The sequence below is a fragment of the Phyllobates terribilis genome, unplaced genomic scaffold (genome assembly GCF_046119375.1).
Source record: "Phyllobates terribilis strain yellow unplaced genomic scaffold, ASM4611937v1 Scaffold_2__4_contigs__length_985480577, whole genome shotgun sequence".
Classification (NCBI taxonomy): Eukaryota; Metazoa; Chordata; class Amphibia; order Anura; family Dendrobatidae; genus Phyllobates; species Phyllobates terribilis.
In genome coordinates, this window is record NW_027362762.1 from 520,499,001 (window position 1) to 520,512,269 (window position 13,269).

At 39.5% G+C, this 13,269-nt stretch overlaps 1 protein-coding gene across 6 annotated transcripts in view; it reads left to right on the plus strand.

Annotated features, from left to right (window-relative positions):
• DLGAP3 (DLG associated protein 3) overlaps positions 1-13,269 on the plus strand; it is a 726,679-nt gene that overhangs the window by 637,167 nt on the left and 76,243 nt on the right. For all 6 annotated transcript variants that reach the window (XM_073666015.1, XM_073666016.1, XM_073666012.1 and 3 more), the window contains one exon: positions 4,684-5,111. In XM_073666015.1, coding sequence (XP_073522116.1) covers positions 4,684-5,111 — 428 coding nt within the window. The remainder of the gene's footprint in view (positions 1-4,683; positions 5,112-13,269) is intronic.

The window sequence follows — 13,269 nt, forward strand, 5'->3', positions numbered from 1 at the left end:
AAGCAGAGGGAAAAAAATTAGTGCAGTTCATCCAGGATGGCACATCAGTGTAAGCTGTGGCAAGAAGGGTAGCTGTGTGTGTCAGCACAGTGTCCAGAGCATGGAGCAGATACCAGGAGATGTGGAGGGAGCCATAGGAGGGCAACAACCCAGCAGCAGGACCGTTACCTCCTCCTTTGTGCAAGGAGGAACAGGAGGAGCACTGCCAGAGCCCTGCAAAATGACCACCAGCAGCCCACAAATGTGCATGTGGAGGGTGGTATGAGGGCCCGACGTCCAGAGATGGGGATTGTGCTCACAGCCCAACACCGTGCAGGACGCTTGGCATTTGCCACAGAACACCAGGATTGGCAAAGTCGCCACTGGTGCCCTGTGCTCTTCACAGATGAAAGCAGGTTCACACTGAGCACATGTCACAGACGTGACAGAGTCTGGAGACGCCGTGGAGCGCTATCTGCTGCCTGCAACATCCTTCAGCATGACCGGTTTGGCAGTGGGTCAGTAATGGTGTGGGGTGGCATTTCTTTGGAGGACCACACAGCCCTCCATGTGCTCGCCATAGGTAGCCTGACTGCTATTATGTACCGAGATGAGATCCTCAGACCCCTTGTGAGACCATATGCTGGTGCGGTTGGCCCTGGGTTCCTCCTAATGCAGGACAATGCCAGACCTCATGTGGCTGGAGTGTGTCAGCAGTTCCTGCAAGATGAAGGCATTGATGCTATGGACTGGCCCGCCCGTTCCCCAGACTTGAATCCGATTGAGCACATCTGAGACATCATGTCTCGCTCCATCCACCAACGTCACGTTGCACCACAGACTGTCCAGGAGTTGGCGGATGCTTTAGTCCAGGTCTGGGAGGAGATCCCACAGGAGACCACCCGCAACCTCATCAGGAGCATGCTCAGACGTTGTAGGGAGGTCATGCAGGCACATGGAGACCACACACAATACTGAGCCTCATTTTGACTTGTTTTAAGGACATTACATCAAAGTTGGATCAGCCTGTAGTGTGTTTTTCCACTTTAATTTTGGGGGTGACTCCAAATCCAGGCCTCCATTGGTTAATAAATATGATTTCCATTGATGATTTTTGTGTGATTTTGTTGTCAGCACATTCAACTTTGTACAGAACAAAGTATTCAATGAGAATATTTCATTCATTCAGATCTAGGATGTGTTATTTGAGTGTTCCCTTTATTTTTTTGAGCAATGTATTTATGTATATATATATATTTGAATATGGCTTGCATTTGGTCATCTTTTCCGTTCGGATTTTCTTCTGTGGGTGATAGTTTGAATGTGGCCTTAGTTTTACCTATCAGTATTTGGTCAGTATTTTACCTCAGTATTTTTAAGCCAAAACCAGGAGTGGTGATAAATCCAGAAGTGGTGACGTGTTTCTATTATACTTTTCCTCTGATTGTTCCACTCCTGATTTTGGCTTACAAATACTGATATAAAAAACTGACCAAATACTCAACGTGTGAACGTGGCCTAATAACGGGAGACTACATCTGCTCTTTAGAAAACATTCCCATTTTTATTGTCACTATTCAAATTTGATGAGTGACAAGAAAAGCCACACAATTTTTAATGTGCACCATGATTTTCAACTTTTTTAGGCACATTTTATGCCATAAACTGTTTTAAGAAATGCTGGCCACAGTGTTTTGGCCTTTGATGTTTTTGTTGGATTTTTCCAGTCTATGTTGGGGATTTTTCAAAACATAGCATGTTCTGGGTATGACGTTTTTTCTTCCTTTAGCTGTTTTTTGGGGACATATATACAGCATTCTAGAATGCTATATATGAGGGTGTACAGGTGCTGGCCCTACTTTATATGGGAAATACATGGTTCCCTTTAAGGATTCTACACTATCTTATAGTTTCTTTTGTAAACCGTGAGACTTTAGTGCTATAAAACAAAAAACCCTTTAATGTTATCAAACATGACATTTAAGGACAGAGAAGTCACACGTCTTGTGGAATTTAAAAGTGGAAACAAAGTATTCATCTTGTGAAATAAGATGTTTAGCTGTGCTGTGCCTCAGTGTGTATATACTGCATTGTTGTTTAGACTAAACGACCAAAGTTTAGCAACATAGAGTCTGATCAGTTTTCTCTGGAGAATTGGCATAAAACTATTGGAAAGGTCACATTTTTTGTGCCGCACACATTATCTTAAAAATGTGGCTGCTTTTGCACTGTTATGTGAGCCACACTAACTTTTTGAAAATTGTGAGGAGCTTAGCTTGTGCGGCCCAACAAATTAATTAAAATTCACACTTCAAAATTGGAGTAAATTAAAGCACAAATGTACTTCAACTGAGTATGCTTCAAGACTGGTGTACAAAACGTCAGTTTTGATCAATCGTCCCAGGAGTGTTCAACTTCTCAAGCAAAAATCTGTAGAAATGTTGGTATTTCTTGCTGACTGCCTTCATGCATTGCTGTCACATGCTTTCAGCAGACTGGAAATGTCTCACTTGCAGACCATTTCCTACTTAGAACTATGGCCAGTTTATAAAATGTGAACTTCCTTGTTGGTTAAAGTTGGAAATATCATTATTTTATTCATTCTGTGCTCCTACCATTTACAGTAAAGGCCCCGTCACACTAAGCGACGCTACAGCGATCCCGACACCGATACGACCTGTCAGGGATCTTTGCTGCGTCGCTATGTGGTTGCTGGTGAGATGTCAAACAGTCAGGTCTTCCCAACGACGCAGCAACGATCTGTATAACGATGCACGCCTATGTGTTTCTGTGTCTGGGTCGTCAACAAGGTCGTTGGTAAGGTGTCAAACACACCGATGCATGCTACCCAGCGGGGCCTCAACGATCAAAGAAATGTCCAGACCATTCCGACACGACCAGCGATCTCACAGCAGGGGCCTGGTCGCTGCTAAGTGTCAAACGTAGCGAGATCGCTACTGAGGTCGCTGCTGCGTCACAAAACTTGTGACTCACCAGCAATCTCGCTAGCGATCTCGCTTAGTGTGACAGGGGCTTAAGGCTCTGCTCATATCTGCATTCTTCATTTCCATTGTTCTAATCTGTCATAGGAGTAGAGCAACAGAAATAATGACAGTTCCAGATCCCTCTCATGACAGACACCACTGTTGCTAAACATACCCTATTAGATGTATTAGGTTTCAAGTTTCCTTCAAGATGTCCAACATTTTATTAGACAAAACAGACCAGCGTGCTGTGCTATTTTGTGCACTATGGCTCCGATTCATTAAGACTGGTGTTTCATATGCCAGTTTTAATGATGGGCGTGAAGGAATCAGACGCACCTAATACAGAATACTTACAGGTGCACATCAATTCATAAATTAGGCACATCTTAACAATGAACCTCGCAAGGGACTTATTGGAGCGCTTTGTTAGGGACTGGAGTAACATTTATTGCATAAGGAATGACAACACTTTTAATGAATTTGTTTAACATGCGTTGACACGCTCCATCCTTCCCTGGCCCCTCCCTAGATCCACTCATGTTGGCGGAGCTGCCCAAAATTGGTGTGAAAAAATTCCAAAAGTTGCAACATTTTTGTGTAACTTGATGATACCCAAAACTCTTCTGACATTTGAGGGTGTTTTATGGTAGAATTCTGGATCAGGGACTATATTTTATGGAGTCTGTGACAGAGGCTCCAAATTATTTATTTATTATTCATTAATTAACTTTTTCATTCATAAAATATGTGTAATTACATTACCCACAAGTAATAAACAAACTAGAAGTTAACCCACACATGTAGACTTATAAGACGCTTTTCATAGAAGAATTTTTAGAGATGGAAGCTGAAATCAGTGAAAATGAAGTCAGAGTTGCCTTGGGTTCTTAAAATAATTTTTACATTTTACATTTTTTTTTCATATTCGGCATCCTAGATATCTTAATAAACATTTTATTTTCTATATGCAACAACAGAGCCTTAATCTCATGTACCCGCTCCACTTAGTACTTTGCTTCTACCAGCTCAGTTTTGTGCAATAGTAGATGATAGACTAGCACACAGGTAATTTTTGCCATCAAAAATTCTTACAAGATAGCAGATGGAGCAACACATGACTTAAAGTAAAGGCCTTATGTTATATTTTACGAGTGGGACAGTTTTTATTAATTTTGCATACTGTATCCCTATATACCTTTGTATATGAGGTATTCAGGTACTAGGTCTTTCCTGTATTATGCCATACTAGCATGGCTCAGATGTGGAAGCTTATGTTTTATGGCAGCTAATTCTTACAGACAGCAGAAATATCTTGGGAATGACCTAGAGTGGAGTTTCTAATCTTTAAACTCCTTGGATGCCATAGTCTATAGTGGTAAAAGCACCTTAGGTTGTAAACAAAGTAGGAGCTACCCTTGTCAATATTTTAGGAACTACCATCACTAAGGCATACATGTCCTATGACAATCTACAACAATACTATTGTGATATTACTTCTGGGGAAGAATGCCTTTGAGCTGTTATTATAGACCATTAGGCATTGTGTATTCTGCCCTCCAGAGAACACTGTTAGTCCTTGTATGTTTTTATGAGAATAATTATGTATGTATCGCACTCTACTAGGAAGCAATGAAGCGATCATTCTTTTTAAAAATGTCTTGCACACTTTACTTTCTATAACTAATTTCCCTTTAATTGCTCTTTTCCTCTATAACAGGAGGGCAAGGTTTAAGCGTTCTAACAGTGTGACGGCTGGAGTCCAGGCTGACTTGGAGCTTGAAGGCTTTCCTGGACTGACTGTTCCTACAGAAGATAAAGGTCTCCAGTTTGGACGCTCCTTTCAGAGACACTCCTCTGAGCCCTCAGACACTAGCCAGCAGTACTCAGTGTATAAGACAGTTCATACTCAAGGCCAATGGGCATACAGAGAGGACTATCAAATGCAGTATGATACAGGAGAAGAGTCTCGTCAGGAGTCCTGGATGGACAGAGGCACTCGGAGTCTCCCAGACTCTGGCAGAGCATCCCCGTGTCACAGGGATGGAGAGTGGTTCATTAAGATGTTGCAGGCAGAGGTAGAAAGGATGGAAGGATGGTGTCAGCAGATGGAAAGAGAGGCAGAAGAATATGATCTACCAGAAGAAAGTAAGTACTAACATCTTTTGTCTTATGAGGAAGACCAACATCAGTTACAGAGATGAGGGGTTATCAAACAACATAAAATTTATTGTAGGAAAAATAATGAGTCTCTCCAAGAACATGCAACAAATAACTGATAAAAATTGCCTGCTGATGTTGCACACATTGCTTTTTCATTGTATATGGCTCTAGTAAGCAATATCTTACTTGGTTGGATTGCATATAATTTGTAACTGCATTAATGTGATTATGCATAGAGAACATTATACTCTACCTGGCATTAACAGAATTATGGGGGAAATTCATCCAGGTTTTTACTTAAAATTGGCGTATAAAAGTTAAAATTTTTACAAAATATATGGTGGTACAAAAATATTGCTACTTTGATTTTTATGGGCTAGCTGACATAGATTTCTGTTTGACAAAGGACATCTTAAAAGATACAGCTGTTAGTAAAGTTGGTGTATCACACAGTAGCAGACTGGTATAATGTACAGTAGCCGGACCCATTCAGTCTTCATTCCAGACTTGGCATTATATTGATTTGGTGGTGTAACCAGTGGTACAGCCATTTTTCCAAAGTGTCCCAGGAGCCGTTTTTTAACCCGACAATGTTACTCATGCTACTATGGGCAGCCTGTATGGCCAAATTGTGCTACCATGGCCTGATGGCCTGCAGCATCTCCAGACTTATTTCCCATGAAGCACATATGAGATTTCATTTGTCGGCAATTGCAAAGGTATCTGCCAACAGAGAATCATGATGATTTACGTGCCCAAGTGCATTCAGTGTGACAGAACATTCCTCACATAACCATTAATAACTTCATTGATAGCATACCAATGTGTGTAAGAGCCTGTATTTCTGTTCATGGAAAAGTGCAGCCGCGCAATAGGGTCTTATCCAATTAATAAATGTTACATAAAAGTATTAAAAACTGGTCACCTAGTAGGGTTGTGTGGGACACAAAACCTATAAAGTCTGGACTCGAAATGCTGCAGCTTCCTATGGATATGTCAGAGATAGATGCTGGGAAAGGAAGTTGTTTCTGCGCTCTCTGGAGTCACGACAAACCATTAGTATGGATAAAAAGGTAGGTTTATTGTCTACGCGTTTCAGAGTCCACCGACTCCTTCCTCAGGACAACCATACATATCCTGTATGGTTGTCCTGAGGAAGGAGTCGGTGGATTCTGAAACACGTAGACAATAAACCTACCTTTTTATCCATACTAATGGTTTGTCGTGACTTCAGAGAGCGCAGAAACAACTTCCTTTCCCAACATCTATCTCTGTATTTCTGTTCATGGCACACATTTTTGATACATGGACTAGGCTCTGCACATGAAGGAGCTGTATGGCAGCTGTGTGCATAGCCTTAGCTGCATAATGTACTTGTTCCCCAGCCATGGAAGTAAAGTGTTGCAACATTATTTTGCAGTAATACTCAAGCCCCCCACACTAGATGGTAGGGTTGTCTTGCTGAAATCAGCTTAATTCCATTAGAATCAATATGAAGTAAATGGCAGCATTGCTTCTGTAGGAGAATATATAACCATATGGTGACATACAGAGTGCCTAAGATTTTGCAGGAAGAGTTCACTTTTGTAGATCTCAGCAGGACATGGCTGCAGCTCTCTCTGCCTGCTTGGTTTTATAGAGAGCTGCACTCACTTGGAAACTGATGCAGGCAGATAAGGCACATGCCCAGTCATTTACATTTCTGTATTATTTAAATTCTCTTGAGTTTGCACGCACTTTGGACTTGAGCATGTGAAAGATTACACTTCTGTAGTAATTTGTTGGGAGGATCATTTGTAAACTTTGGACACCAACAATAAATACTGTAGCTGCAACGATAGAGTTCATTAGATAAAAGGACGGGAAAGGTTTGGCTGTCGTACAGTGGTTGATGGCAAACTTGAGCAGACTTATCTGCAGGAACAGACTATTGTTATCGTCAGTTTCCACAATTTTTACTGAAAATTGTGCAAAAAAGGTTGCAAATAGTGAAAAATATGCAGTAAAATTGTTATTCTTTACCTTTTTGGTTTTTACCCAAATTGGAAAGTAATGAGAAAAACAGACAGGTTCTTCAAGGACGCACAGCATAGTCAAATTTAGTATTAAAAAGTTGAAATATTGCAAATCCCACTCCTCAAAGTAGGTGTAGACTTCACTTTCAGATAGTTCAAAATGCATGAGAGAAATCACAAAAAGAGAGAGGAAGAAAGACAATCACCTTATCTATATGGTACCACTCATAAGGCAAATTGTAGCAATAGCAAAAAGAGGTGCGTTATTAAAACATAGCTTTCAATTGAAATATGTTAAAATAATTGTAATGTCAGTCTCTAATTTACTAAAATTAGCTATAACAAAACATGTGAATGAACATGAAAGAATAACAACCTATAGGTAAGACAAGTATGGATAACGATCCTACTCTGATAGTGGTCAGTCTTAACAGAAGCGGTCTATAACAGAGGCAGTCTATAACCGCAAAAAGTCGCTCCACACAAAACAAGAAAAAATCATCCATTATTAGCAAACATACCAAACATCAATGACAGAATAAATATAAGGAGTAAAAAAAACAAACAATCTCACTGATGTAGAGGCTTCAGTGTAGTCATGGCATACCAGATCATGTCACATAGACTCCTCTTCCTTATCCTAGGTAATGGCCATTGTAGATATATGCTTGTTCTAGATGACGGTGTTTAGGGTTTTAGCCCTGTCTCTTATTTGGACATATGGACACCTACTGCGCTTCCCTGATGAACCCGGTTGGGAGAAACTCGTTGGGAAATCACGGAGGGACAACCTAGGGCTTCATGGTGGCCAGGGACAGCAGTTGACTGCCCTGGTCAGGGCAGGAGTTATGGGGACAAATCAGGGCCACCTTAGTGTATAGGTTCTTTTGTAGGGTCAGTACCTGCTTACTGAGGATAAGGAACAGGAATCCATATGACATGATCTGGTATGCCATGACTACATTGAAAGCTCTACATGGTTGAGATTGTTCCTTTTTTTAGTCCTTGTATTTATTCTGTCTTCGATGTTTCTTTTGTCAATAGACATGTTTTTAATAGTGGTCAATTTTTTCTTGTTTTGTGTGGGGTGACTTTTTGCGGTTATAGACTGCCTCTGTTATAGACCGCCTCTGTTAAGACTGACCACAGAGTACGATCGTTATCCATACTTGTCTTACCTATAGGTTGCTGTTGTTTCATTTCCATTCACGTTTTGTTATAGGTAATTTTAGTAAATTATTGTAACATATTGCTGTTAAAAGCTTTGTTTTAATAACATACATTTTTTTGCTATAGTGCAATATGCAGCAAATTTTTTAGGAGGTATGGACCATGCAATACATTTCCTTAGTAAATCTGAGCTTTTGAGCCAATAAAGGGGTGATACTATGTCAGATATTTATAGCATATCTACAGGATACTCTATAAATTCCTGATGGATGCAGGTCCCAAGCTTGCTTGTTTTTTATGACTCCCATAGAAGTGAATGGTGAAAACTGTATTTGTATGGCCGCCTTTCCATATTTGACTGCTTAAGACAGCACCTTGTTTTTTTTTAGATAGGGTGGGAACTGCATTTTTCAGGCATGTATGACATATCCTTCTGATACACCATAAAAGTCTGAGGTAGGACATTTACCCCTCTTTAAATGTCTAGTAGAAGCTAACAGAAGCAGATGCACATATAAATGGTTACTATGAATTTCATATATGATCTGTAGATGACAAGATTGTTCATTGGTTTGAAAAGGTCAAATCTGCACGTGTTCAAACATTTATTAGTCAAGCTTATCATTTGCATAGCAGAGTGCCAAGTCTTGAGAGTGTTCGGAATCTCTCAGGGTTGCATTAGAAAGCAGTTGCCATGGATTGCATAATGTGCCCGCATCTACATGGCTGTGAATGCATCAGTAGGTTTGCCCTAAGCTTTTCCTCCCGGTCAATCAATTAGCTGGTTAATATTTGCAGCATTACTAAAATGTGGAGAACGGAGAGATATTTTTATGACAGTCTAATATGACATTATTGTTAATAGGCAGGCTGAGCTAAAATGAATAACAGATTGTTTCACTATGAGTGGTATGAAGCCGCAAAACAAAATGAAATCATGTTTTGAAGCTTAGAACTAACCAAGTAGCAGTTCTTGTCAGTAATGTTTTATAGAAATAGTCCAGTACTGACATTGCTTTACAAAAATCCACCCTGAGAGTATGTTCAGATAACATTTTTTTGAAAAAATGTTTTTGGGTTAAAACAAGTGGCCTGGCAACTCTTCATGCATTTTCCGTCATGAATACTCTTCATACTTTACAGTAGATGTCAATGGGAAGGCTACTGTTTGTGGCATTTTTGCATCATACAATCTTACCATTTTATTTATTGCTTGATGGATTTAAAAAAAAACTTGAGAAAATCGCCCACAAAAACATGCTTAAAAACACTTAAAACATTTGCAGGAAACTCCACAAGAAAACATTAAGAAAATGCTTGAAGAAAAGGATATTAAACGTTAAAAAAAATGCACCAGGACAAAAAATGCCTAGGAAATGCAACATTAGAATGCTCTGCTTAAAAAACTCATCATTTTTGACCACTCAAAAAAACAAATTTAAACATAACCTGCATTCACAAATCCATCGTACATGTCCGTGTATTGTACGTTTTTTCCTCGAACAGCACTCAGTCCCATAGCGTTTTATTAATCCATCTACACACCTGTTTGTGCCTGATGCATGAAAATCAGAGAATGTCCTATTCTCATCCATTTTAGGAGAACGTCTATAGGGATGGTATAATAAATCTTTTTATTTATATAGCACCAACATATTCCACAGCGCTTTACAATTCAGACAATTTACAGACATTAGCGGCACTGTCCCTATTGCGGCTCTCAATCTACATTCCCTATCAGTATGTCTTTGGAGTGTGGTACGAAACCCGGAGGAAACCCACGCAAACACGGGGAGAACATACCAACTCCTTGTAGATGTTGTTCTTGGTGGAATTTGAAACCAGAACTCCAGCACTGCAAAGCAACAGTGATAACCACTGAGCCACCGTGCCGCCCATGAGATATGGAAGACATACTCTTTACTTAAGCTTTTCATTTGTATTTCATTAGTTTTTTTGTACCCATTGTTAAAGAGTCTAAGAATAAAAAAGTTGAGAGAGACTACCTTCTTCAAAATGGTCCATTTTATACAGATGTAACAATGGAAATGGATGTGTGAATGTAGTCTTGAGGTGGTCAAAGCTCCGAGTTTTTTTTCAAAATTCAATTTTTATTGAAAGGTTAAATGATTTTCAATTGCAAAAAATACAAAAAAAAGAATAACCAGGACAATATCAGCATCAATATATCATAGAATATAAGTATAACGTCCATCAAAACATCAAGTTATAGGAAGAAAAAGGAAGGAAGGGAACATTTTAGGCCATCAGTATTACAATTATGAAGTTACTAAAATCCAATGGAAACCATACATAGTGCAGCCAGGCGCGAACCAACACAGAGCACAATCCGGACAAAGAAGAAACGCACCAGAGAAAAGGGTCTGATGTAAGACGGTAGGCATCAGTTTCCTGGAATTCAATCCAGTCTCTCCAAGTTTCACAGTATCTATCACAATCATTGGGGGATTGGGCAATCAAATATTCCATCCTATTTAGAAGGGCTATTTCACAGAATCACTCCTCCAGAGTAGGTGGAGAAGTACTTTTCCAGTGACGAGGAATGATATTCTTAGCAGCCTGTATAAGGTAGCTTATTAAAGACCTTTTGTATTTGGTGAGACTAGTTGGGATCATAAAGAGCAAAAGAGATTCAGGAGAGTCGGGCACAGAGAGACTAGTCATTTATTTAATAGTCTGAATTACCTGAGTCCAGAAACCTCTTATTATGGAACAGCTCCACCAAATGTGTGTCATCGTCCCCTCTTCCACTCCACATCTCCAGCATCTATCTGATACTGCGGGAAACCACTTATGAAGTAATACAGGAACCCTGTACCATCTGGAGATTATCTTAAAGGAGGTCTCTTGAGTAACTCGGAGTTTTTCAAATGGAAACTTTTTCAGGAGACTCTCATTCTTTGGGGAGTATTTGGTGGCCCTTTTCATAACCGGCAGGTAGCATATTGGCTTAGTGCTTAGCACGGTGTCCTGGATTCAAATCCAACCAAGGGAAATAGCTTTGTATGTTCTCCTTGATTATGAAATTTTTTCAGGGTTTTATTATTTGAGGGGACCCTCTCAAAAAACTCTGAATAAAACTCTATGTGTACACAGCCTTAGAATGGCCCTTTGTTATGCATTATAAAAATGGAACAAACATTTTGTTTTACTATACTCAACTTTAAGAAAGGGTTGGGGATTTTATGCATATTTAATTATTGTTAATGGAGTGCTCGGCAGTCTGTAACCAGATAGACAAAATGCAACTTAAAGTAACCATTGCAATTCCAATCGGTTGGATTCTTGGTTACAAATCACAAGGTTGATGTGACTTAAAGATAAGTTAAACCTCCAAAAGGTTGCATAAGTCGCAGACCAGTCGCACAAATATTAGTTGTGCGACTTGTGTGATACTTTTATGGCACAACACGTCACCATGTAACCCTGTAAGTCATTTCACTTAGAATTGCTCCTACCATAATAGCTCCTCATTTCACCAAAAACTTGTCTTTGTTGTGGTGTCCAGAATAAACACTATAATTTGGGGTGTTCAGAATTGCAAACCCAACATTAGAGGTTCAGCATGGTTGAGCAGTTCCATGATGAGACTAGTATATTTATCAGATGCTACTGGCAAAATTAGCAAGCAATTTAGAGCTCTTATGTGAAAAGCAGAGCTTTGCTTTGAGACTAGTGTTCACAGCTGGGCCATATTTTAATACAATTTTAGTAAGCAGATCCCTTTTAAAATCAATAGGGCATAAATTTGAAGGTGAACACAGATTTAGCAAACTAGATTCTGTGTCCATAATAATCTCAGTATGCAAACATATTTCAGTGTGAAGGAGGCCACCCACACGTAGAACCATATAAATATGAATGTATTCATATTTTTACTTCACTGAATGTTAACTTCATAGCTTTATAGTTTAAAGTGAAAATATGCTTTTAGCATATAACTTCTTCTCTGTTAGTGAACTGTTTTTATCAGCAGGATACAACTTTAAAATACATATAGAATCTTGGGCTATGTCAATGACCACTTAGTAGGTTGATTGCAGGTTTTAGATCTGGTTATTTTATGAATGCTTTGGAGGAGCAAAGGTTTAGACCTTTAAATGATGTCAAAATAACATACAAAATTACATTTTTTTTGTAAATTGTAGCTTTACATTTCTAATATTCAGAATACACACTTGGTGGCATCTACCATAAATATACGATGGTTGTGAGCATTACATGTATAGAGCGGACTGAAGAACTGATCCATCTCCTTAGACTATGGGTGATAGCATGCAAAACAACAATACCAATTGTAGATCATAGAATCATAGAATGGTAGAGTTGGAAGGGACCTCCTGGGTCATCTGGTCCAACCCCCTGCTCAAAGCAGGATTCACTAAATCATCTCAGACAGATGTCTCTCCAGCCTCTGTTTGAAGACGTCCTTTGAAGGGGAACTCACCACCTCTCCTGGCAGCCTGTTCCACTCATTGATCACCCTGTCAAAAAGTTTTTTCTAATATCTAATCTGTGTCTCCTCCCATTCAGTTTCATCCCATTGCTTCTAGTCTTTCCTTGTGCAAATGAGAATAAAGATGATCCGTCTACAATGTGACATCCCTTGAGATATTTGGAGACAGCTATTAAGTCTACTCTCAGTCTTCTTTTTTGCAAGCTAAACATTCCCAAATCCTGTAACCGTTCCTCATAGGACATGGTTTGCAGACCGGTCACCATTCTGGTCGCTCTTCTCTGAACTTGCTCCAGTTTGTCAATGTCTTTTTTAAAATGTGGTGCCCAAAACTGAACACAGTATTCCAGATGAGGTCTGACCAAAGAGGAGTAAAGTGCGATAATGACTTCACTTGATCTAGACTGTATGCTTCTGTTAATACATGCCAGAATTGTATTTGCCTTTTTTGCTGCTGCATCACACTGTTGACTCATGTTCA